Source organism: Hylobates moloch, unplaced genomic scaffold (assembly GCF_009828535.3).
Source record: "Hylobates moloch isolate HMO894 unplaced genomic scaffold, HMol_V3 SCAFFOLD_2, whole genome shotgun sequence".
Classification (NCBI taxonomy): Eukaryota; Metazoa; Chordata; class Mammalia; order Primates; family Hylobatidae; genus Hylobates; species Hylobates moloch.
Genome location: NW_026652277.1, coordinates 29,515,114 through 29,542,064, shown reverse-complemented (window position 1 = coordinate 29,542,064; position 26,951 = coordinate 29,515,114). Strand labels below are relative to the sequence as shown.

The 26,951-nt window shown below is 34.6% G+C and overlaps 1 protein-coding gene across 5 annotated transcripts in view; it reads right to left on the bottom strand.

The window, feature by feature from the left end:
- The window catches only part of CENPE (centromere protein E), a 92,590-nt gene that overhangs the window by 6,844 nt on the left and 58,795 nt on the right, over nucleotides 1–26,951 (bottom strand). For 4 of the 5 annotated variants that reach the window (XM_032175131.2, XM_032175441.2, XM_032175289.2 and 1 more), the window contains 10 exons: nucleotides 26,216–26,506; nucleotides 25,661–25,819; nucleotides 23,721–23,822; nucleotides 21,525–21,743; nucleotides 19,086–19,283; nucleotides 18,109–18,312; nucleotides 9,555–9,773; nucleotides 6,833–7,018; nucleotides 3,237–3,349; nucleotides 1,113–1,210 (listed from right to left, as the gene is read on the bottom strand). In XM_032175131.2, coding sequence (XP_032031022.1) covers nucleotides 1,113–1,210; nucleotides 3,237–3,349; nucleotides 6,833–7,018; nucleotides 9,555–9,773; nucleotides 18,109–18,312; nucleotides 19,086–19,283; nucleotides 21,525–21,743; nucleotides 23,721–23,822; nucleotides 25,661–25,819; nucleotides 26,216–26,506 — 1,789 coding nt within the window. The remainder of the gene's footprint in view (nucleotides 1–1,112; nucleotides 1,211–3,236; nucleotides 3,350–6,832; nucleotides 7,019–9,554; nucleotides 9,774–18,108; nucleotides 18,313–19,085; nucleotides 19,284–21,524; nucleotides 21,744–23,720; nucleotides 23,823–25,660; nucleotides 25,820–26,215; nucleotides 26,507–26,951) is intronic. The other variant, XM_032175208.2, reaches the window with a different exon arrangement.

Below are 26,951 nucleotides of genomic sequence, written 5' to 3'. Positions count from 1 at the left end.
TATATAAGTGTATATATATACTTATATGCATATATAAGTGTATATATATACTTATATGCATATATAAGTGTATATATATAAGTATATATTAGAAAATCCTTCACAGCGATTCTGTTTATTCTCCTGTAAAAATGTATGAGCATATAAGTACATATACTCATATATATACTTCTATAGACTTATAAGTATAATACTTATAAGTATTTACTATATATACTTATATATTACTTTTATATATTACACATAAGTAACATATATATTACTTATATATTACTCATTATGTAAGTAATATAGAATAGATATATTACTTATATATTATACACTTATACTATACTTATACATTTATTATGTCTACTTATATATGCATAAGTGTATATATACTTATAATAAGTATATATATAAGCATACATATATGCTTATAAGTTAGAAGGTCAGGTGCTAACCCCACGATTTCACATAGCCATTGAGATCTGCACCTTAGTTCCGTACTTGTTCTACCGCACAAAGCTATCTCAAGTACTGTTCAAGCATTCTTTCTTTTCAAATGGAACATGACAGACAGCATATGAATAAAGGTAGTTTGAGGAATGCATGTATATTGAGAAATTTGACCAACAGATCTAAAAAGTATATCTCAGAGAAATTTCAAAGACCGTTGCAAGTAAATATTAACTTGGTATTTTTAGTTTCAAGAACAAACAGAATAGTATTTATTTTTACTGCACACCAATTATAACTTATTAGATGCATACAATTAAAATCTATGAAGACATGTGTTTCATTTTATTGGGAAACATTATTCTATGTTGATATAGTATAAGTCATTCCTTTATTGCCTGAAGGTATCTTCACTAATAGGTAAAGATTTGACAATACAAAAGCAGAGTTTGCATTTTTCAAGAATCTATAATGGATAAGCATCTAAGATTACAACAAACGAAGATGTCACAAGATATCTGGAAATATGGTTCCAATAAATTCATTTAAAAATAGATTAGTGGTCAACTTCTGTTTACTCTCAACTGTTACATACTAAATAATATTAGTCTTCAAAGTCTGTTGTGTGTTGAGAAGTAAAATTTAATCTAAAAATATCTGCATTTTCTACTTACTTGAGGTATCTTGGGCCTGTTGACTTCTTCTGAGATTTTCTCTCAATAGCCTTATAACATCCTTTTGATATTCTACAGTGGCTTTTGTAGCACTGATTCTAACAAAAACAACAGAAATATGTAAAAAGCTCAGCAACTGATTTTTTACAGGAGAATAAACAAAACTGCTGTGAAGGATTTTCTAACGCATCACATTGACATAATGCCGGTAAGTGGCAGTAGATAAGCCCTCGTGATACCTCTCTGGTGCCATGTCCCTTATGGCATTAATGCCATCAAACTGGAAGCATTCTGCTTGGGTGCAGGGACAGTCTGATTTTCTTATATTGAGAAACCCCAGTTTTTTTAAAGCTTCTGGAGGCCTAATTCATTGGATATTAAACAAAATTATAATTACCTAATTATTTTTTACCATGGGGTCCTAGAAATATCTTGAAGGTATAAGGAGCATGAAAGAGAAAGTGCAGCTTTATTTCTATATGGTCAGGAAAGCAAACCCTGACTGTAGCTCTGTTCTAAGATGCTACAAAGGTCAAATTCTGATCACTGTTCTGCAGTAGAAAGAGACATTTTATGAGTTGTTAGTTTAGGCATTAATCAGCAATGATAAATTATAAGACTTTCTGCCTTTCTTAATGACTATGAATGTGTCTGTATCTGCTGACCCTATTCTTTACTTTTCTTTTTTTTTTTTTTTTTGAGATGAAGTCTTGGTCTTGTCCCCCAGGCTGGAGTGCAATGGCGCTATCTCAGCTCACTGCAACCTCTGCCTCCTGAGCTCAAGCGATTCTCCTGCCTCAGGCTCCTGAGTAGCTGGGATTACAGGCACCTGCCACCACGCCTGGCTAATTTTTGTATTTTAGTAGAGACGGGGTTTCACCATGTTGGCCAGACTGGTCTCAAACTCCTGACCTCAGGTGATCTGCCTGCCTCGGCCTCCCAAAGTGCTGGGATTACAGGCGTGAGCCACCATGCCCGGCCCTGCTGACCCTATTCTACAAGTAAGATTGTTTTTATAATTAAGAATCTAATACATCTATGTTTCACTGAAACCAATAGACTGCTCAGAGGGCATGAAAATTCCAAGTGCTACTTCCTGGGCAAAATAAGAGATCATTAAATATTTATTCAAGATTTATAGGAAGAATGAAAAGTGTTAAGAGCCAGGAAGCATCCTAACAAATCCTCTAATATAAACCTTTCCTTATTGATTATGAATGCGAGGACCAGAGAGAATAAACATTGTAAGGTGATGCATTAGTAAGTGAGAACATATATATATACATTTTTTTTTTTTTTTTTTTTTTTTTGAGATGGAGTCTCGTTCTGTCGCCCAGGCTGGAGTGCAGTGGTGTGATCTCGGCTCACTGCAAGCTCCGCCTCCTGGGTTCACACCATTCTCCTGCCTCAGCCTCCCAAGTAGCTGGGACTACAGGCGCCTGCCACCATGCTGGCTAATTTTTTTTGTATTTTTAGTAGAGGTGGGGTTTCACTGTGTCAGCCAGGATGGTCTCTATCTCCTGACCTCGTGATCTGCCTGTGTAGCCCTTCCAAAGTGCTGGGATTGAGAACGTATTTCTACTTCAGTTTCCTTGACTCTCTTTAATGTTTTTTTCCATTATGCTATATCACAAAGAATTTAGGCATGCTGTTCTGTATAATGCTACCTATAAATAAATCAATAAAAAGAGGATTTGCTCTTGGGCCCTAGGGAACTATAAACTAAAAGGAAATATAATCTTCACACAAAAACACAGTAAGGCCAACAAATGAAATTAAGAGAACCAACAGAAACCTTAGTAAAACTGCTAAATACACACACACTCTTAATGTTCACTTTCAGGCACAAAAAAGCCACTTAAAATTGTTTATATTATGTATGACTGACAAAGAAGTGTTCAAAGACAGTGTGTTAATTATCAGAATTGTGCTTAGTTTTAAAAATTTTGCATATGTAATGAGACCAGTATATTTAAAATCTATGGATGTGTACATTTTTTAAAAAAGAGCAGTAACAATATTTTCATAAACTATATTTTAAAAAGTTAACTAATGAAAAGTATATGTAGTTTAGAAAGAAAATTTAAGCTATTAAAATCACATTAAATTAAGACAAATACGTACTCTTTTTCAAATTCTTTGGCATTTTTCATTTTCTCTAGGTCTATTTTCACAAGCTTCGTTTTGAGATCTTCAATTTCTTCTTTATATGGCTTAGCTCCTAAAGCAACTTTGTCCTAATTTTTTTTCAGAGAAAATAAAAATAATCATTAGAGGAGCTTCAGTTTCTCCAGTTTTAAAGAATGGTTAGCTGTCTTTGCTCTAATAAGGACATTTTAAAATAGCAAACAATTCCAAATATATGAAAAAGCATCAATTTTAACTGAATAACTAGATACTGATATGAAGTCTATTTGAAGCTAATATGCAATTAGAAACATGATTTTTTATTTGGAGCTATCATAATATGCAATTAGAAACATGATTTTTATTTCTTAAATATTTTTTCCAATTGAAAATACCTACAAAATGAAAAAAGTTGGAAATAATGAAAAGGGTGGAAAAAGGTAAATCAGAAAACGAAACAAAAAGATATTGGAGCAGTGATGTAAACATCAAACTAGAACTAAATTCAAGCCACAAAACAAAGCATTACTAAGTATATTTCGTACTGAAACATAGTTCCATCCAGTGATACAAAACACTATATTTTACAGCAGCAGTTTTAGGTTTCCAGAAAAATGGAATGGAAAATACTGGGAGTTCCTACATACCCAGTGTCCCCTATTCCTTTTCCCCCATATTAACATCATGCATTAGTATGCTACATTTGTTATAAGTGATGAATATTGACACATTATTATTAAAATCTATAATTTCCTTGACAGTTTATTTGTATTGTACATTCTGTGGGTTTTGACAAATGTAAAATGGCACACGTCCATCATTACAGTATCATACAGAATAGTTTCACTGTCCTAAAAAACCCCGTGCTCTGCCTATTCATCCCTCTCTTCTCCATTATCCCTGGCACTGTTTATTTTTTTACTGTCTCTGTAGTTTTGCCTTTCTAAAAATGTCATATACTTGAAATCATACAGTACGTAGCCTTTTCAGATTGGCTTCTTTCACTAAGCAATGTGTATTAAAGGTCCTCTCTTTTCTTTCCTTTTTTTTTTTTTTTTTTTTTTAAGACAGAGTTTTGCTCTGTCACCTAGGCTGGGGTGCAGTGGTGCAATCTCAGCTCACTGCAACCTTTGCCTCCCGGGTTCAAGAGATTCTCCTGCCTCAGCCCCCTGAGTAGTTGGGATTACAGGTGCTTACCACCATGCCCGGCTACTTTTTTGTATTTTTAGTAAAGACAGGGTTTGCCATGTTGGGGAGGCTGGTCTTGAAATCCTGATCTCAGGTGATCCGTCCGCCTCAGCCTCCCAAAATGTTGGGATTACAGGCATGAGCCACTGCGCCCGGCCCTCTCATTTCTTTTAATTGCTGAATACTATTCCACTGTATGAACGTACCAGTTTATCCATTTACCCACTGAAAGACAGCTTGGCTGTGTCTAAGTCTTAGCAATGATGAACACAGCTGCTATTAACATACACATGCAGCCCTTTGTGTGCACATACATTCTCAGCTCATCTGAGTAAATACCAGGGAATACAACTGCTCAATCATACAAGTATGCTTAGTTTTGTAAGAAACCGCCAAACCATCTTCCAAAATGGCTGTACCATTTTGCATTTCCACCAGCAATTAATAAGAATTCCTATTGCTCCACACACCAGCATTTGGTGGTGTCAGTGTTTTGGATTTTGGCTATTCTGGTAGGTTTGTAATGGTCGATTATTTTAATTTGTGATTCTCTGATGACATATGATACGAAGCATCTTTTCATATGGTTATTTGTCATCTGGGTCTTTTGCCAATTTTAAGATTGATTGGTTGTTTCTTATTGTTGATTTTAAGAGTTCTTTGTATATTTTGTATAACATTCCTTCACCAGATTCATCTTTTGTATACAGTTTCTGCCAGTCTGTGGCTTCTCTTGATTCTCCTGACAGCGTCTTTTGCAAAGCAGAAGTTTAAGTCTCAATAAAATCCAACTTACCAGATTTTTTTCTTTATGGATTGCACTTCTTGTATTATATCTTAAAAAATCGCCAAACCCAAGGTCACTTAGAACTTCTCCTATGTCATCTTCTTGGAGTTTTCTAGTTTTGCATTTTACATGTATGTCTATGATCTATTTTGAGTTAATTTTTGTGAAAAGTATAAGTTCTTTGTCTTTTTTTGCTTGTGGATGTTCAGTTGTCTGGCATCATTAGTTGATCAGACTATCCTTTTCCCATTGAGAAGCCTTTGTTTCCATCTCTCCCAGAATAGAACTGAGAGTTCTTAAAATAGCTTACAGGGCCTTCATGATCTGGTCCTCTGCTACTCCTCACCTTATTTTCTACCTCTATCCTCTTGCTTATTCTGCTCTGGATGCACTAACTTTCTTGTTGTTTCCAGTTTGCTATTTCCTTTGCCTGGAACATTTCTCCCTGGCTACACAGTTCGCCCTATCACTTCCTTCAGATCATCTTACTGGTGTGACATTCCTCAACTCTTGTATATACAATCATCTCTCTTCTGACACATGTCCACCTTCACCCAGAACCATGTACCCCCTTGTCTGGCTTAATTTTTTTCCATTTCACTTTTTACCACTTGAGATATAATATACCTCTTAATATATATAACATATATAAAAATATGCCTTCTATGTTTTACATTTTTAATTACTATTCTGTCTCCTTCAACTAGAATGTAAGTTCCTTGATGGCACGGGCTTTGTTTTTTCATTGGTCTCTAGAACAGTGAGTGACACATAGCTGGTGCTCAGCAAGTATTTGTTGAATGAATAAAAACTGTGATCAATTATTTGTAATATTAAAAAATTACTTTACAACATTCTAAAACTTTACAGTTGAGTTTTTTTAGTTTCTAGCTATAACAATTGTCGAAAAAACAAATTTAATTTTTTCTTTTGCCTCTCTGCTCATGTCTCACTGAATAGACCAGAATTTTTAGAACAATGTTAAATAATGAATAAAGAAGGCATTCTTGACGTGTTCCTAATTTTAACTGGAGAGAAAAGACACTGGAGCAGAAGAGCAAATTTAAATATGCCAATTTGGATCAGATCTGAGTAGAAGAAATGTGAGAAGTGGCTGGAACTAAAATAAAAGGGAGCTGTAAGTAGTGATTAATGAGTGTGTGATTTGTCTAATGACATTCAAGTTGAAAAACATTTAAATTATGGTTCTTCCCCCCAAAACAGGTCAGATTCAGCCCATGGGACATCAGGTGGGACTCAGTAACACAGGCAGTAAGTAGGAAAAAAAGAATTTAAAAATTTACTTATCTAATAGTACTATATCTTTTGATAAGCAATTTTTTTGAAAAATGAAAAAATATACACTTTAAACTATAAACAACATGTATGTCTTTTAAAAATTATATTTTTCCAACATAATAAAAGTAATATTTTACATGACAATATGCTCCTACATTTCACTTCTAAGTTAAGTTGCTTCTGCTTGAGTATTGAACTTCAGAAACACATAGGTAACAGTAAGTTGTTGTGAGAGGGAAGAATAGAGCACCAAGAGATTTGCTGAATCCAATAGGTTAAACAAACAAACAAACAACTTTTATTTTTATGTTTAAGTTACCTGAAGTACTTGAATTGTCTCTTTTGTTTTTTCAAGGCATTTATTTGATTCATTAACTTTGGCTTGAAGTTTTGCTATTATGTCATTAGTCACCTCAAGTTCTTTCTGCATCTTTATAATCTTGCTTTCCTTATGCATAGCACTTTCTTTAGCTTCATGCAGTGAATTTTCCAGCTCTCGAATTTTCTATTAGAAAAAGCACACATTCACAAGCTCTATCATCAAGACAGAATCACAGTATACAAATTTGAGACAGAGATGATCATATTTAGATATTGTTAATTTTTCACAGATTGTATTAACAATGGATAGAAGAGAGGCCAAACATCATTCACTCTACAGACATGTTATTTCCCTCATTTAGATGATGATTTTTGGATTGAAAATGTGAAAGGTTTATATTATAATCTGTCTGCAAATTCTTAAAACATGCAGTTAAAAACAGCACAGTGGTTATGCGATTTATTAGTTAGCATAGTGCTAAGCATATTAAATAGGCACTCATATTTTAAATGAACACTACTTAAACAAAGGACATTTGTTAATTGACTCTCTAAAGTAATATATATTTATTTTTCCCTTTAATTTTATTAATTTTTTTTTTTTTGAGATGGAGTCTTGCTCTGTTGCCCAGGCTGGAATGCAGTGGCACAATCTCGGCTCACTGCAACCTCCACCTCCTGGATTCAAGCGATTGTCCTGCTTCAGCCTCCCGAGTAGCTGGGACTACAGGTGTGTGCCACCATGCCTGGCTAAGTTTTGTACTTTTAGTAGAGATGGGGTTTCACCACGTTGGCCAGGCTGGTATTGAATTCCTGACCTCAGGTGATCTGCCTGCCTTGGCCTCCCAAAGTGCTGGGATTAAAGGCATGAACCACCATGCCCACCCTTATTAATCTTAAATAGAAAAACACAAATATGTGGAAAAAAATTCAAAGACATATAATGAAGAGTAAGTCTCCCCATCTCAGACCCCCTAGTTGACCCTGAAGCAATGACTAAACTTTTTCAAGTGTATCCTTCCAGAAATTTTCTATCTATAACCAAATATACATGAATATATAGTTTCTAAAAATAGTCAGTATACACACAATATACTAAATATAGTTCTGCTTTATTTTAAAACTTGAGAACATATTTTTCCAGATCTTTCCATTATCAACACATAGATCTCTCCTATTTTTTGTTTTCATGGACATACAGAATCTCATTTCATAGAGGTATCATATATTCACATGTACACACTCTTTTTTTTTTTTTGGCAAAATGTCTGGATTTTTGGGGGCCCATTTAGAATTCAATTTTGTTTAATGAGTGAGATAGGAATCCTGCCTTATTTTTTTCCAGATGGCTATCCTGTTGTATCAAAGTCATGCACTAAGCAAACCATCTTTTCTTTCTTTCTTTCTTTTTTTTTTTTGAGACAGTGTCTCACTCTGTTGCCTAGGCTGGTGTGCAGTGGCATGATCACGGCTCACTGCAGTCTCGATCTCCCCAGGCTCAAGTAATCCTCCCGGCTAAGCCTCCCACGTAGGTGAGACTACAGGTGGACGTCACTGCACCTGGATAATATATTAAAAAAACACTTTTTGTAGAGACAGGGTCTCATTATGTTGTCCAAGCTCATCTTAAACTCCTAGGCTCAAGTAATCCTCCAACCTTGGCCTCCCAAAGTACTGGGATTACAGACTCACACACCTGGCCAAGTAAACCATTTTTTTTTCCCCACTGAATTGAATGTTACTATTATCATACACCTGTACTAAATTCTCATACTTAATTGGGTATATTTCTGAACTCTCTATTCTTTTCCACTGCTCTACTTGTCCATTTTTGCATCAAACTTGTCTAATGATAGCAGCATATATTTTATTATCTGCTAGACTATTTCCTTGGGTCATTGAAGACTGATCGACTTTCCTTTTGTTTCTTTAAATTATTATATTGGTAGATGGATTTCATCTTTCCTCTATTTTATCTGTAGCAGCTGACTGAGGTTTGTAATGCCCTACAAATCAAAACACTGTATACTAGTGATCTAGTTCTCATTAAGCTGGTGGTTGATGTTTTATTACAAGTATTTATTTTGGTAAAAATGATAAATTGTAATTTACTATTGGGTTCCCTAAGTCGTTTTGTGTGCTAACAAAATATAACATTTTGCACATGTTGTTAGACTCCCGAGTAAGGGTAGTTAATAAGGTAATTTGGTTATTCAAATAACGTACTGGTTCTTAGATACAAGTTAATCTGCATAACAATCTTGTTATATTTTTTAACCTCTTATATTTTTATTGTGATTATAACATTAAGCAATATTAAATACGCTGATGATAATAAGAGAAAAGCTGAATTGCTATTTCTCTCCAAGCTAATATTTGTTCTGCATACGGACATAGATCACAGTTCAATAGAAAGTCACATAATTTGGAAAACTTTTATGGTAATTGTACCTTAAGTGGTAGTAACTTACACTATAGTTTATGAATGTAATAATCAAATGAAGCTATGATTTATGTTTTATAATAATATCTTACATAATGTCTAGCTTTATAATTAGTTTGGTTGAACAATAGCCATAGTAGAACTACTAGTAAAAATCAAGCCCATCACTTACAAAAATAAATGTTTTCATGTTCGGTAATAAGTAAATACTATAATTTTGCTCTAAACTCTGTGATGAAGCTGCAAATTGAAGAACATTTTATAAGAAATTATATACCTCTGTGGTTAACTGTGTAGCTCTTGATGTAACATGAGGATTCTTACTGTCTTGCGTGGTAGGATTAACCTGGGCAGTAGATGCCAAGGAAGTCTTCAATGTTTGGTAGTTTTTAAATAGTTTTTCATTTTTCTCTTTCAGTGATTTCAGGTCCTGTTCCCACTCTTTGGATATGGTAGCACTTCTTTCCTCAAATTCTGTTGATTCATTCATTATGGCCTATTGAACAGTAAAATACCATTATAGCTCTAAAACGATTTATAGTAGTCCCTACTTACCTGCAATTTTATTTTCCATGGTTTCAGTTACCCTCAGTCAAAAGTGGTCAGAAAATATTAAATGAGAAATTCCAGAAATAAACAATTCACAGGTTTTGAATTGCACACCAACTCTGAAATTATTGATATGTTTTTTACTTCCTAATTCCTACAGATTGTACTTTCTGCTCTCATCATGAATGCCCCATTGGTCTCATCCATAACTTCTTTGTGGCTTTGTGGTCATTCTACCAGGCTTTGTGGTCATTCTATCAGATCTTAAATTCGTTGTGTTCCTGACACCCTGGACACTCCTTGGCTCTGGACTACTGACCTCACACCATACCAAGTTATTAATGCCTACTCTTATGTGCTGGAAGAAGCCACATATACATGCTGATCCACACGGTAGAAATCCCTGCTTTCTAATCACAACTGGGTCCCCCATATTACAAGAAAAACAACAAATTACAAATAGAGATGATCTTATCCAAACATTGGTTTTGTGCCTTTCTCTACTTATTGTGGACTTTTTTGTTTTTTCCTGAAATAGCCAATTGCTATTTTGCTAGCTCTGACTAATCAATAAACAAGATGAACTTTCCATGGGAAAACTTTTTAAAAAAGGCATTGTTCCTTATTTCAACATGATTCCAATATAATTTGCAGATGAAATTAAATTGTCAGAAAAGAACTATCCAAACATATGAACTACAAAATGTATCTTGGAAACTATAATATTAATCTAGCTACCATTGCTCCAATTTAATATAAATAAGCAATCTTTTGAATATTACATGTTTTACCAATGAAACAGAGAAGGGATTACTTCTGAAAGCAGAATGAATACCGCAATTACTTTTGTACCCACCAAATATCAATCACTGAAATGTAAAACAAGTTAACAAACTGGTCTTAAGCAATGTTGGTCCTTATGACTCAGTACATTTGGGCTGATCACCTTGGGAACAATGATTAAAAAAAAAATCACAATTTTGGAATTTCTAGTTTAGCATTTTAGGTGTTTAGAAGTTGCCAGTCCAAGACGGGTGCAGTGGCTCACACCTGTAATCCCAGCACTTTGGGAGGCCGAGGCGGGCAGATCATGAGGTCAAGAGATTGAGATAATCCTGGCCAACAGGTGAAACCCCGTCTCTACTAAAAAATATACAAAAATTAGCTAGGCATGGTGGCACGTGCCTGTAGTCCCAGTTACTCGGGAGGCTGAGGCAAGAGAATCGCTTGAACCCAGGAGGCGGAGGTTGCAGTGAGCCGAGATTGAGCCACTGCACTCCAGCCTGGGTGACAAGAGTAAGACTCTGTCTCAAAAAAAAAAAAAAAAAAAAAAGGAGTTACCAATCCATCCTAACAACAAGGAAAAAGCAAAACAAATGAAAAAAAATGCACAACTCTGCTTAGATCCATCAGAGAAGTGAGGTTGCAGGGCAAAGGGATGCTCCCCAAACTGGAGAGGCAGAGAGGCAGATACAGAGAATCACAACTTAGAGCAGAAACCCTTTGCAGGAACCAGTTATGGGGTAGGAAAACCTGAACTGCAATGATGAATTATTGGAGTTCAGTGTGGCAACTCTGAAAGTTAAAAACTTCGGAGACCTAGTCATACAGTGGCCGCCACACTTTTGTATTTTACCTTCAGGAGCTCTACCAAGTCATCACAGTTAATATTGGAGAAATCCCTTTGTGAGTCTGGCAGGAGAGGAGAAAAGGAACCATTTTAAAATAAAACAGAGCATTTTTTTTTTTCTTAAGGCCTGACCTCAGCAGAAACTATTTTACCAGAGCCTAACATGCTGGGGTTTTATCAGGGCCTAATATATCTGGAGGAGGGGGAAATACTAAGTTTCAGCTGGCTCTTGCCTTCCATGTGAAGGCAGGGAAATATACTCTGCCCACCACCCACCACACACACCTTGCTACTACACTACTAAACGCCTATTTGCTACAGTTACTTTTACCCAGTAAATCATGCCTGCTTTTCAGCAAAAAAAAACTACAAGACATACTAGAGGGCAAAAAACACAGTTTGAAGAGACTGAATAAGCATCAGAACCAGAGTCAGAAATGCCAGGAACATTAGAGTTATCAGACCAGAAATTAAAAAAAAAAGGATTAATATGCTAAGGGCCTTAGTGGAAAAAGCAGACGACATGCAAGAACAAATAAACAATGTAAGAAGAGACATAGAAACTTTGAGAAAAAAATAAAGAAATGCTAGAGATCAAAAATGCTGCTAACAGAAACAAAGAATGACCTTGAAGAGTTCATTAGCAGACTGGCTGAAGAAAGAAACTCAACTTGGAAATATGACAATGGAAACTTCCAAAACTGAAAAGCAAAGAGGAAAAAGACCGAAAAAAACTCTAAACAACATCCTAGAACTGTGGGGTAATTATAAAAGGTGTAATGTATACATAATGGGAATACCAGAAGGTGAACAGAAAAAGAAAGAGCAGGAATATTTGAAGTAATAATGACTAAGAATTTCCACAGATTAACAATGTACACCAAACCAGGAATCCAGGAAACTCATAATGCTAAATGGGACAAATACTAAAAAAAAAAAAAAAAAACCCCAAAAAACCCAAACCAAAAACCAAAAACCAAAAAACAACATCTAAGTATATCACATTCAAACTTCAGAAAAATCAAAGGTAAAAATAAATCTTTGAAGAAGCTAGAAGGGAAAAAACACCTTACCTATAGGGGAATGAAGATAAGAATTACATCTGACTTCTCTGAAGCTATTCAAGCTAGAAGACAGTGGAGTGAAAAAACATACTAACCTATAATTCTATTCCATGTAAAATTATTCTTCAAAAGTGAAGTAGAAATAAAGACTTTCTCAGACAAACAAAAATGGAGGGAATTTGTTGTCAGTAGACTGGCCTTGCAAGAAATGTTAAAAAGAAGTTCTTCAGAGGAAAGGAAAATGATATAGTCAGAAACTCAGATCTACATAAAGAAAGGAAGAGCACAAGAGAAGGAATAAGTGAAGATAAAACAAAAACTTATTTTCTTATTCTTAACTGAGCTAACTTATGTATGCTTATGAATAAGTGAAATGAATAATGGCAATGATACAATGGATGGGAGGGAGAAATTATAAATATTTTGTTATTATAAGGTACTTACATTATCTGTGAAGTGGAAAGGGTTATTTGAAATTGGACTCAGATTAGTTGTAAATGGATATATTGCAAACTCTAGAGCAACCACTAAAACAAGATAGAAGTGTGCTTGTATGCTAAGCAGAGAAAATGGAATCATAAAATAATTTAAACCATAAAAGGCAGAAAAAATGTGGAAGACAAAAATAGGTACAAAGAATATGGGCAAAAAATAGAAAACAGAAACAATATGGTAGATATTAATCCAATTATATCAATAATCACCTTAAATGTCAGTGGTCTAAATACACCAATTAAAAGACCGACTGTCAAAGCAGATCAAAAAACAAGAGCTGACTGTATGTTGTCTACAAGAAACCCATCTTCAATATGACACATAGATTAGAAAGTAAAGGGATGGAGAAAGATACACCATGTTAAAACTAGTCAAAGGAGATGAAGTAGTGATATTAATTTCACACATAGCAGAGTTCAGAGCAAGGAAAACTATCAGGGATAAAGGGACATTACATAGTGATAAAGACATCAATACTCCAAGAAGACATAACAATTTTTATTTTGCATGCACCTAACAAAAACGCATTAAAATACTTGAGGCAAAAACTGATAAAACTACAAGGAGAAGTAGATCAATTTATTATAGTTGGAGACTTCAACGCCTCTCTATCAGAAGTGAACAGATCCACCAGGCAGAAAAATCAGGAAGGACATAGTTGAATTTAACAGTACCATCTATCAACTGGATGCAGTTGACATCTATTGACTACTTCATCCAACAACAGCATATTATATATTCTTCTCAAACTCACATTGAATATTTGCGAAGACAGACCACATTCTGGACCAATCATACCATTTTTGCTCTCAGACCACAATGGAATTAAATTAGAAATCAAAAACAGCTGAAAAATCCCCAGATAATTAGAGATTTAAAAAATACACTTCTAAACAACATACAGGTCATAGGAGAAATAAAGAGAAATTAAAATGTATTTTGAACTAAATGAAAATGAAAATACGACTTATCAGTATCTGTGGGATGCAGTAAAAGCAGTACTTAGAGGAAAATTTATAGCATTGAATACCAGTATTAGAAAAGAGGAAAGACCTAAAAATCAATAAATGAGGATTTAACTTTAGGAAACTAAAAGTGAACAGCAAATTAAATCCAAAGTAAGCAGAAGAAATAATAAAAGTAGAAATCAATGAAATTGAAACAGAAAATCAATAGAGAAAATAAATATCCTAAAAACTGGTTCTTTGAAAAGATCAATAAAGTTAATAAACTTCTAGCTAGGCAAACTAAGAAAAAGAAAAAGAATACAAACTACTAATATCAGAAATGGATGAGAGGATATCACTATAGAGCCCATGGACATTAAAAAATATTAGGAACAACTCAATTATTACAACCCACAATTATGAACAACCCACAAATCTGATAATTTAAATGAAACGGACCAATTCTTTGAAAGACACAATTTACCAATATACAAGAAAGGCAGTTCGATTAGGCCTATATCTATCAAAGAAATGGAGTCAGTAATTAACAACTTTCCAAAACAGAAAGCACTAGGTCCAGATGAGTTCAATGGTGAATTCTTTTTTTTTTTTTTCAAACGTCACATTTAATGTTTTCACCACTGTACTTCAAATCTACATTGTACAAAGTGACCAGAAAGTGTGCCACGATTCTACCAAATATTTAAGAAATTTAAGGAAAAAACTATACCCATTCTCTACAATCTACAATCTCTTCTAGAAGATAGAAACAGAAACTCATTCTATGATGTCAGCATTATTCTAATACTAAAACCAGATGATGACATTATACAAGAAAACTACAGACCAGTATCTCTCATAAAAAGAGATGTAAAAGCTGGGTGCAGTGGCTCATGCCTGTAATCCCAGCACTTTGGGAGGCTGAGGTGGGTGGATCACGAGGTCAGGAGTTCAAGCCAGCCTGACCAACATGGTGAAACCCGTCTCTACTAAAAATACAAAAATTAGCCAGGTGTGGTGGTGCATGCGTGTAGTCCCAGCTACTCAGGAGGCTGAGGCAGGAGAAGTGCTTGAACCTGGGAGGCAGAAGTTGCAGTGAGCCAAGATCACGCCATTGCACTCCAGCCTGGGAGACAGAGTGAGACTCCATCTCAAAAAAAATAAATAAATAAAATAAAATAAAAAACAAACAAAGATGTAAAAAAAGATGTGAAAATCTCAACAAAATATTAGGAAGTCAAATCCAATCATGTGTAAAAATGATTATACATGACCAAATGGGATTTATCACAGGTATGCAAGGCTGGTTTAACATTCAAAGATCAATTAATGTATTCCATCCCATAGGCTAAAGAAGAAAAATCACATGATCATGTCAATAGATGCAGAAAAAAATATTTATCAAAATCCAATACCCATTCATAATTTAAAACTCTCAGCAATAGAGATGAACCTCTATAACTTGATAAAGAATGTCTACAGAAAACTACAGCTAACATCACAGTTAATCACGAGAAACTAGAAGTCTTCCTGCTGTGATCAGAAACAAGGCAAGGATGTCCCCTCTCACCTCTGGTTTTCAACCCTGTACTGGAAGTCCAAATTAATGCCATAAGACAAGTAAAGAAAATACAAGGTACACAAATTTGTAAAGAAGAAATAAAACAAAACTCTCTGTTTACACATGACATGATCATCTACATAGAAAATCTGAAGGCATCAACAAAAATACTCCTGGAACTAAATAAGTAACTATAGCAAAGTTGCAGGATAAAGTCAATATACAAAAGTTAATAGCTTTCCTGTATACCAGCAATTTACAAGTGTAATTTGAAATTAAAAATACATTGCCATTTATACTAGCACCACCCAAAATAAAATACATAGGCAAATCTAACAAATATATACAAGATCTATATGAGAAAAACTACCAAACTCTGATAAAAAAATAAAAGAATCAAATAAATGGAGAAATATTCCATATTCATGGATAAAAAGACACGATATTGTCAAGATGTCAGTTCCTTCCATCTATAAATTAGAAGCAATCCCAACAAAACCATACGAAGTTATTCTGTGAATAGGGACAAACTAATTCCAAAGTCTATACGGAGAGGCAAAGGATCCAGAATAACCAACACGACTTTGAAGAACAACGTCAGAGAACTGACGTTACTTGACTTCCAGATTTACTATAAAAATCAGCAGTTTCCAGATTTGCTATAAATGAAAGAACAAATAGATCAATGGAATAGAATAGAGAGCTCAGAAATAGATCCCACGTAGTCAAATGATCATTGACAAAGAAGCAAAGACAATATAATGGTGCTGAATCTGGACTTCTACAAGCCAAAAAAAAAAAAAAAAAAAAATAAGACCTTAAGAACTTCAGAAAAATTAACTCAAGATGGATCATTGGTTTAAATGTAAAACAAAAACTATGGAAGACAGCATAGGAGAAAATCTAGATGATCTTGGGTTTGGTGATATTTTAGATACAGACTCAAAGGCATAATCCATGAAAGAAATAATTGATAAGCTAGACTTTTTTTTTAACATTAAAAATCTGCACTCTGAAATACAATGCCAAGGGAGTGAGAAGACAAGCCACAGATTGGTAGAATATATTTCCAAGACACAACTAATAAAAGACCAATATTCAAAGTATACAAACAATTCTTAAACCTTAACAATGAGAAAACAAATAACCCAACTAAAATAAGGGCAACAGACCTGAACAGACACTTCACCAGAAAAGATACACAGATGACAAATAACTATAAAAAATGTTCAACATCATATGTTATTAGAGAATTGCAAACTGAATGAGATACTACTAGAATGGTCAAATACTACACTTAACTACACTTACTAGAATGGTCAAAATTCCAAACTGACAACATCAAATGCTGATGAGAATGTGGAGCAACATGAATTTTATTCATTGCTGGTGGGAGTGCAAAATGGTACAGCCCCTTTTGGAAGACTATCTGGCAGTTTCTTACAAAACTAAACAAACTTTTACTGTATGATCCAGAAATTGCATTCCTTGATATTTACTCAAGAGAGTTGAAAATGTATGTCCACACAAAAAGATACATATGTATGTTTATAGCAGCTGAATTCATAATTGCCAAAACATACAAGCCACCAAAATATCCTTTGGTAGGTGAGTAGATAAACAGGTACATACACACAATGGAATATTATTCAGCATTAAAAAGAAATAAGCTATGAAGCCATGAAAAGACATGGAGAAAACGTAAATAAATATTACTAAGTGAAAGTTGTCAACCTGAAAAGGCTATATACTGTATGATTCCAACATATGACATTCTGGAAAAGGTGCTACTATGGAGACAGTAAAAAGATTAGCAGTTGCCAGGGTTTAGGAAGGTGAAGTGATGAATACAGGTGGAACCCAGGGAATTTTTATGGCAGGATAGTAAAATTACTCTGTATGATACTGTAATGATGGATACATGTCATTTTACATTTGTAACTCATAGAATGTACTATGCCAAGTGTGAACCCTAATGTAAGCTACAGACTCTTTTGGGTGATAATGATGTATCAGTGTAGGTTCATTGATTGTGCCAAATGTGCCACTCTGATGTGGGTTGTTGATAGGGGAGATTGTGTTTGTGGAGATGGGGTATAAGAGAACTCTCTGTACTTTCTGCTCAATTTTGCTGTGAACCTAAAACTGCTCTTAAAAAAAAAGTTTATTAAAGCACATGAGGCCCATCTAAAGTAGCTGGCCAGGCTTGTCTATGACTTTACCACAGTTGCTGCCCATAGACTTGAAACAGACTCATTTCTTACGATCTCTAAGGCTACTTGTGGAAAAGACTCCGTTCTTACAGAAGCAGTGAGAAGGAGAAGAAAAAGAGGAGAATAGTAAGAGGATTCAAGATTTCACAAGTGGAAACTAAATATTATACAACAAGATTTCGTTACCTTGATCAGTACGAATTGATAAGGAAGAATAATACATTAGAGGAAGAACATGTTTTACCAAGTCAATTTTTTTAAAGCATATACAGATAAAGAAAACATACATAAGTTGCCCTTTTAAGAATGAGGTAGGACAATTAAAGGAAACAGCAACAAAAAAGAAGTAGTACAGCAAAAAGTAATACTTACAATTATTCTGTTATTAAAGAAGTTATTCACTTGACAAATCCTATCATTTTCTTTCTGGATGCCATTTTTAAGCTTTTCTATATCAAAACGAGTATTTAACCACTCTTCTAAGAACTGCGTCATTTCTTTCCTATTACTTAGTACTTGTTGAAATTCAGTCTTTATGCTAGGGAACTCACTTTCTGAGAAGTCTTTGAGAATTTCCTGTGTGAAAAATAAGCATCAAATTGTTTAAACATTAGGAAAGTTTTGATCCAAATATCATATATATATATATATACCATAAAAAGAGGGCAATACCTAGTGGACTCTTGCTTTTCTTCCTTTTAATATCACTTCTTAATATTTTAAAGTAAACTAAAATATAATTGTAAGTTAAAACTTTATTCTAGTTATTTGCATAACATAATTTTGGCAGTATACATGATGTAACAGATTGTACCTATTAGAATTAAAGCTTGTCAAAATGACAAATTTGTGACTAATTGCTACAATACCTGAAGTGCATCTTAATTTTTATTTTTTGAGATGGTCTCACTATGTTGCCCAGGCTGGTCTTGAACCCTTGGAGTGAAGTGATCCTCCTGCCTGAGCCTCTTAAGTAGCTGGAATTATAGGCATGCCACTGGGGCTGGCTTCATGAAGTGCTTCTAAATGTAGCTTTTTAGTACATATAGCAGACCTTACATACATGTTGGGAATTGGATGCCAGCCTCACATAGATGAATGCATGTGGAGTTGTTGTAATAAAGAGGTTTCTGACTCCCAGCATAGACAGAAGAAGTTTTCCTGTGTCTATGGAGGTCTGAAGGGAGGCTAGTCCATTATTTGCCAGTCTTTATGTCTGGCCAGGTATCACTCTGCAACCTATTTTTAATTTCTGGTAAATGAAAATAGCTCTAAGCACATGAAAAAGTACCTTTCTACTTGATAAAAAGGCTTAAAATCTAATTAAATCCATTTAAAATAAATTATACCTCAATATGTAGATCCATATTCTGGTTCAATTTGAGATCCCTTAATTCTCTGGATGGTACATCACAATCTTGTTGAAGGTGCTGTATTTTAATTAGCAATTCCTTTTGCTTTTCCACTTCATCAATAAAATCCATTTCAAATTTATTGATGGATTCATGTTGTTCTTCTTTTATTTTTGTAACATAGCTTAACACATACTTGCAGAAAAAAATTAAATTGGAAAATGAAAATTTTGTCACATTTAGAGAAAGTTTTAATCCTTGAGACTATGAGGTAGGATGACATCTCTTATTTATCTATATTCTCTCTCAAGTGAGGAAAAGGGAAAGAGCTTCTCTCTATCCCCAATTTTTTCCTCTTAGTATCTTAGGAGAATAACTATCTCCCAGACCTATACTTCCTTATTTCTGACTTCTTACTAGATATACTTCTTGGATGTCTTACAAGTACTTCAAATTCAACATGTTTAAAATGTAACATGATCCCTTTCTCTACAAGTCTTCCTTTTTCCATTGCCCAGTTTTTGGCTAATTACATTACCAATCACCCGGGTTTCCCAGTTAAACTCATGACACTCATTTTCAACATCCTCTCCTGCCAACCCTGATTGGGTAACCAAAAAGATGATGTTACATGCCTCAAGACTTCCTTGTCGGCCGGACATGGTGGCTCATGCCTGTAATCCCAGCACTTTGGGAGGCTGAGGCGGGCAGATCACAAGGTCAGGAGTTCAAGACCATCCTGGCTAACACAGTGAAACCCCGTCTCTACTAAAAATACAAAAAATTAGCTGGGCGTGGTGGTGGGTGCCTGTAGTCCCAGCTACTTGGGAGGCTGAGGCAGGAGAATGGCGTGAACCCGGGAGGCAGAGCTTGCAGTGAGCCAAGATCGCACCACTGCACTCCAGCCTGGGCAACAGAGCAAGACTCTGTCTCAAAAAAAAAAAAAAAAAAAAAAAGACTTCCTTGTCAAGCATATTTAGATATTTGGCTTCAAGAGACAATAATTTCAATGCCATAGGTCTCATGGACTTCATGAATAATTCTAGATGTCTGATTACCAGGATTTGTGGAAGAATTACCAGGGCCTGAAGGGCAATCTACCCAGGTAGGGCAGATACCAGCTTACTTATTCCTCAACTTCCACCATTCCTTAACCTCTTATAATCTGGTCTCTTCCTTAACTACCCAGTTGAAACTGTTCTGACAATGATCACTAATGAGTACTATTATCACCACATTGAGAGAATATCTTCAGTCCATATTCTGACTCTCTGAAGTATTTGCCATTTGTAACTTCATCTTTGACATACTCTTCTCCACTGATTTGGGTAGCAGTACTTTTGCTAGGTTCTCTCCTGTATCTTTGACTTTTCCAACCTTGAACCCATGTGTTGCTCCCTTTTCTGCTACTGCCTGTTAGACATTTATCTTTTCCAGAGTTCTGTTTTTATCCCAAGGCTCGTATTCTTCATTATGCTTTCTGGATGATCTTACAAATATATTATCTGTCACCTATATGCTGATCAGTCTCAAATGTTAGTCCTTATTTTTCTCCTGCCAAACCTCAAACTCAAATCTAAATGTCTACTTGGTTTCTCTTTTTGGATGTTCCATCATAGGTATTTCAGCCCCCAAACATCTCAAATTAAACAATCTTCTGCCTCATCTACCTTGTTTCTCTTTCTTTTTTATTTTTGAATCTCAGTTAATAGTACCACTATCCACAAACCTGACTAAGCCCAAATCCAAGAACTCCATCTAAACTTCTCTCCCTTATGTCCACTATCAATTATGTGGACCTACTATTTTAAGCTGCTAAATATTTCTTTAATCTCGTTAGTCCTCTCCAGCCCTATGAAACCTTCCCTAGTAGTACAGTCCCATATAATATCTCATCTGGACCACTGTAACTGCCTCTTATTGCTTTCTGCCACTAGGCTTATCTCCCTCAAACTCATTTCTTCTTTATTCTTTAGTTTAGTACCTAAATGGTAATCAGATCCTGTTAACACCGCCACTTAAAATAACAGTCTAATGATTCCCTATCTACAAAAAGAACTCCAAGCTTTGTTATTGAGTCTGGCTTCCACTACAGTTTCATCTTCTGTAATTTTATTTAGTACGTCATATAACTTGCATACATTTCTATCATTGCACTTAATACCTGTTTATATGTCTGTCTCACCCCAGACTATGAGATCTTTGAGATGTTAACTCACATCTACCTCCTGAGCATCCTGACATAATGTCTAGACCCACAGGCAGAGTTCAGGTGTTGTTGATATCCTACATATTACTATGCTCAGACCCCACATAATCTTTAATTTGGTAGTAAGAATACTAAATAGCAAATATGCCGGCACCCGAAGCAGGACTTAAATACATTGATGTTTATAACTGAAATATTTACAAGGATATTACTAAAAAAGATGGTACCCTCAGTTTCTTCATGATTCTGTGGAATTCCATGGAACATCTCTGGTTTGCAGTAAAAAGTTTTTCAATGTGTTTGGTTTGTAAATAGGGAAGTGAGAGGTTTGCTTTAACTCTCATTGAAAGCTCTTTTTGGATTTCAATTTCCTTCTCCAAGTCAAGAGACAATCTATTCAAGCACTCATAATGATCATCCATCTCTGAGTATCTCTTCAAAAGCACCTAAAGGAAATGAGAATTCACTCAATTTATAACAATTCATTCTAATATAACAATAAGTAGTTACAACTCTAGAACTGTAACAAAACTTATGCTTTAACATTTTCTGTAGGAGAGAAATAAAGACCTTTGTGTCTAAAAACAAAAGGAAACTCTTGTCATTTTGGATTACAGAAATAATAGATAATTATTATGGCAATTTAAAAAATTTAAGCAAATATAACAAAGAAAGCCAGGACCAACCATTCTTAACATTTTGATGCATTTTCTTTTAGTTTTCTGAATATCCATGATATGAATCAACATTGACAAAGTCTGATGAGAAATTTGAGTAAATTCAATTAAGTATGTATTACAGTTCATGGTTAAGTGCTAGTTTATGTTTATAGTAGGCACTCTGAGTTAGCCGATAAAACAAGTGATTAAGAATCAAACCACCTATTTGTCAGCTTGGTGTAGATACTTCACACAATCCTACTATCTGCCTACAATCTGTTTTCTAACCCTCTATCAGAGGTAGAGTTCAGGTTCCAGCTCTGCCACTTCTTGACTGGGGAAGTCACTGAGCCATTTTCACAACAACAGGAAGACTACGATAATTACCACAAAGTTTTCTGGGGTCAAGTAAAATATATGATCTATACCTATATACCTATGTAATCTATAAAACAGACACAGTCATTTAACTTGAAGGAGACAAAATTACATTTATAAAAATGTTTCTATACCCAAGTTTTGAACTAAGTCAGATACAAGTCTGACTTAGTTTAAAATTCTGATTCTACCAATTTACCAGCTGTGTAACCTTGGGCAACTGCTAAACTTCCTTTCTGATCCGCAGTTTCCTTGTTTATGAATGGAGCAATAAAGCCTATATCATGAGGTAAAGCACCCAGTATGGTACCTGGCATACAGTAGACATGCAATAAACCTGGACCCATACACTCAAGTGACTTGAGGCTATGCAGGTGACACACTTGTCAGAGCACAGGTAGAGAAACATGTAAAATTCAAGCTACTGTAATCATGTAGTAGGTAACATGTTTAGTTCAGGGTGCTAAACAATAAAACAAGGGCGTTCTCACAAAAATGAGCCCTTTATTTTTAATAATTTAAGAAAAGCTAGATGTTAATCAATCTGGAATGTTGGAGAGGGGATTCCTGTTTTTGGTTTTAGGATGAATCAACTACGGTATACAGCAGCATATTGAACACTGACTTATGTCAGGAATGTGCTGAATGATATAGTCATAAACAAAACAAAAATGTCCTTAGAGATCTTGCATTCCAACAGGTGTGACTGTAAATCCTGTTGGCTTTCCCTTCAATGTATATTCAGAATCTCAACACTTCTCACTACCTCTGTTGCTCCCTCTCTGGGCCAGGCCAGGATGATCTCTGCCTGGGTGATTGAAATTAGTCTTTATAATGGTCTTCCTGCTTCCACTCTATTTTCAATATAACAATTAAGAGTCATCCCTTTAAAATGTAAGTCAGATTATGTTTCTCTTGCGGTAAAAATTCACCAATGGATCTCCACCTCACTTAATAAAACTCAGTCTTTTTTCGTGTCCCACAGCTTGCCTCTTCCCTGTTAACTCTCTGACCTCATTCATTAGCAGCTTGCCCTCTTTTCGATATTCCTTGAACCACCACGGAGTCTTCTGCCTCAGGAACTTTGTATTCCCTGTTCCCTTTGCCTATAATGGTCTTTTCAGACATCTGTATGGCCTGACCCTTTACCTCGTTCAGGTATTTTCTCAAGTATCACTTTTCTGGTGAGGACTTAAATTCACAAGCTCCCATTGTTGTTTGTGTATATATGCATTACACCCACACACCTGTACTAGATTACAATGTTTAGAAAAATACTGAGCACTATCTATTCATTCCAGAGGTTCCTTCAATTCCACTTCAGGTTTTGGTAAGCCTTTGGAAGAGAACCAATAACCATTTGTAGTTTTAACAGGGGATACTTACTTTTATTCTAGAGCACTTTTCTCTAAGGCTTTCTGTAAGGTGCTGTTGTCCATCACTTAGTAACCTTTTTTCAGGTTTTACTTGGTGGTTCTGTTGGTCCTGCTTTGGTAAAAAGAAAATAAACAGAGCTTTTGTCATGACTATACTCACATATAATGTCTAATCGCACACTTCTAAATTACATGACATTTCAATAATGGAATTAAATATTATACTTGTAACTCAAAAGCAATGTTAAAATGATCAGAAAATGAATAATAGTATCAGTAAGTTTTATAGGGAGTGACCTCAACTCATTGGGAAAAAAGTAGAAAAATCGTCTAATTTTTGGAGATAGGATTTGTTTTTCATAGCTACAAATTAGGTTTTGGGGCCAGGCATGGTAGCTCATGCCTGTAATCCTAGCACTTTAAGAGGTCGAGGCAGGAGGATCACTTGAGCTCAGGAGCTCAAAACCAGCCTCGGCAACATAGTGAGACCCTGTCTCTATAAAAATAAATAAATAAATAAATAAACAAACAAACAAACAACCAGGAAAACAAATAAATTAGATTTTAATTTCTGATTCCTACTCTTCCAAATCTCTGCATTATTCACTTGTAGTTTTAACAGTGGCACTTGCTTTTATCCTAATGCACTTTATTGCCGCCAACCAAATATACTGGCAAAACCACCTGTACTGTCTATGGTGTTTCAAACCCTAGTCATATATTCTTCCCAGCACCTTGGAAAAGTTCATATCCTGTGTACATTTTGCATTTCTGATTAAAAAGTATAAAGTGAAACAAAAACATTTTCTCCCACTTATCTTGTTCACTACAGTACCTAGAAGAATATTTGTTGAATGAATTAAATCTCTTTATAAATTTAGTTAAGGCCCACATAAAGAAATATGAGAATAAAAAAGATTTTTACAGATTTAAATAAACTTATTTGTCTGAACTTTGTTACTTTCAAAAAGAGGATTTAATTAGATATTTTAAGATATATGATTCTGAATATCTATAAATAGTCATACCAGAGGAACTTAATTTTTATATTTATCTTGCCTTTTTTCCTTTTAACTTCACCAATAAGAGCCCAACTCTAGAACTCCAGCATGTATAGGTAGAGAAATGGGGATATAATATTTGCTCTCTTACAAATCTAATCCTTCAAATATTTCTCCATTTAGAATAATGTTATCTCTTGGTTTAAAAAAACTTTAAAACGTTATATTAAGAGAAATAGTCTGCTTTAACGCACTTTATAAAAATAAAGAATTAAATGTTATTTTCTGAAAATATTTTTGCTTCTTTTAAAACTGTTTTCTACTGTGTGAAAATCATAGCAACCATTTCCCACTGTCCTTTACTGTTCATAGAAATTTCCAGAGAAACAAATAAAAACACTGTAATTCTTTTCAAAAAAGCTTAATTCTTATTAATAGTTACTACACAAGGGAAGATTCTGAACTCACTCTAGCTATCATTTCCCTTAAGGTTGCTATGAATTGGTCCCTTTCCATTTTGAGAGATTCTTTTATCCTCCTTAGCTCATCTCTTTCTTTAGCTACAATTCTTATTTCTTCAAGGCTTTCATGAAGTTTCTTAGTTTCTTACTGGATAACTTTCTGGAAGTTATCCATTCTCACACTTTGCATAGATAAGTTCTGGGCCTCAAATTGCTTCTTTAACTGTTCCATTTCGTTAATTTTTTTATGACTCATATTGACATCTTCTTTCACTCTAAGCAGTTGAAGTTCTTTTTCTGAAGTTCTTGGATCTTGAGATAATTGTAAAACAAGTTAGAATGTAGGCAGTTTCTTCAAGGAAGGAAAATAGTGTCTACTTGTGTTCTATATGCACATATCTATCTACATATCTGTATCTATATCTTTTTAATTCCACAAATAATTTTGGACACAGTTACTTCCAAAAGAAGAACAAAACAACACATACCTTTTTCTGTAATTCATCTTTTGATTTATCTAAATCCTTTTGAATGTTTGAAATTTGAATTGTCTTTTCTGAAATTTTTTCTCTAAGTTTATCAACAGTTTCTTTGTGTTCTTTTGATAGCATACGAGCAGTTTTTAGTTCCTGTTGTATTTCCAGATCCTTTATTGTTAGAAGAAATCAAGAAATGTAATGATATAAAGGCACATTACCTTTATTTAATGATTGAGTTTAAACAAAATCTTAAAAACTATACACTCACAGTTAAAAACAACCATTATACAACCTCCCAAATTAGAACAGTAAAGTAAAATTTTCTGCTGGTAGCCTCCCCCATAGCCTTCTCCTTTCACACCACTTGGACATCTTTCTAAATCAATATCACATAAAGAATACCCCATTCTTATGCTTAGTTTTCCATTATACAGATAGTGCCTTATTGGTGGACACTTAGATTACGTCTAGGTTTTAGTCACCAGACACAATGCTGCAGTGAACACTGTATTTTTGCCCAAATATGTGAATATAATGGTAGGGTAAAGAGAGAACACAACTCACTCTAGCTTTGGTTTCTTGTAGGCTTTCCTTGAGTTGGTCTCTCTCCAGTTTGAGCGTCTCCTTTACTCTTCTTAGATTATCTCTTTCTTTCATTACAGATTTCATTTCTTCAAGGTTTTCATGAAGTTTCTGAGCCAGATTTAAATTCTCCATTTCTATTTTACTCAGAGTTAAGCTTTGGTCTTTTATTTGTTTCTTTAGTTGCTCCATTTCAGACACTTTTTTTTGGGTCTCACTGACATCTTTTTTTAACTTAAAAAGTTGATGTTCATTTGCCTTAATTTCTTGAATCTTAAGATAATCATAAAATAATATGTTAGGTGGCTTTTTAGGGACAGATAAATAATAATTTCTAAATTGATTAAGACAACTGTCTACCCATTTTACTCTCACTGATATCCTGCACAATTCCACCTAGAATTTTACTTTCTTTTGAGGTATAACATATATAAAGCATGCTCATCTTCAATGTATAACTTAATTATTCTTGACACAGGTATAAATCTATGAAACTACAACCCAGATTAAAACAGAATATTTCTAGCACTTCATAAAGTTTCTATGTGCTCCTTCCTAGAGACAGCCACTATTCGGACCTTTATTAACCTGGTTCAGTTTTGCCTGCTTTTGAACTTATATATCACAATGTATGTATCCATTTTCCTGCTGATGGACATTTTTCAGTTTTTTGTTATTTTGAATAAGGCTGCTATAAACATTCTTGTGTCTTTTTATA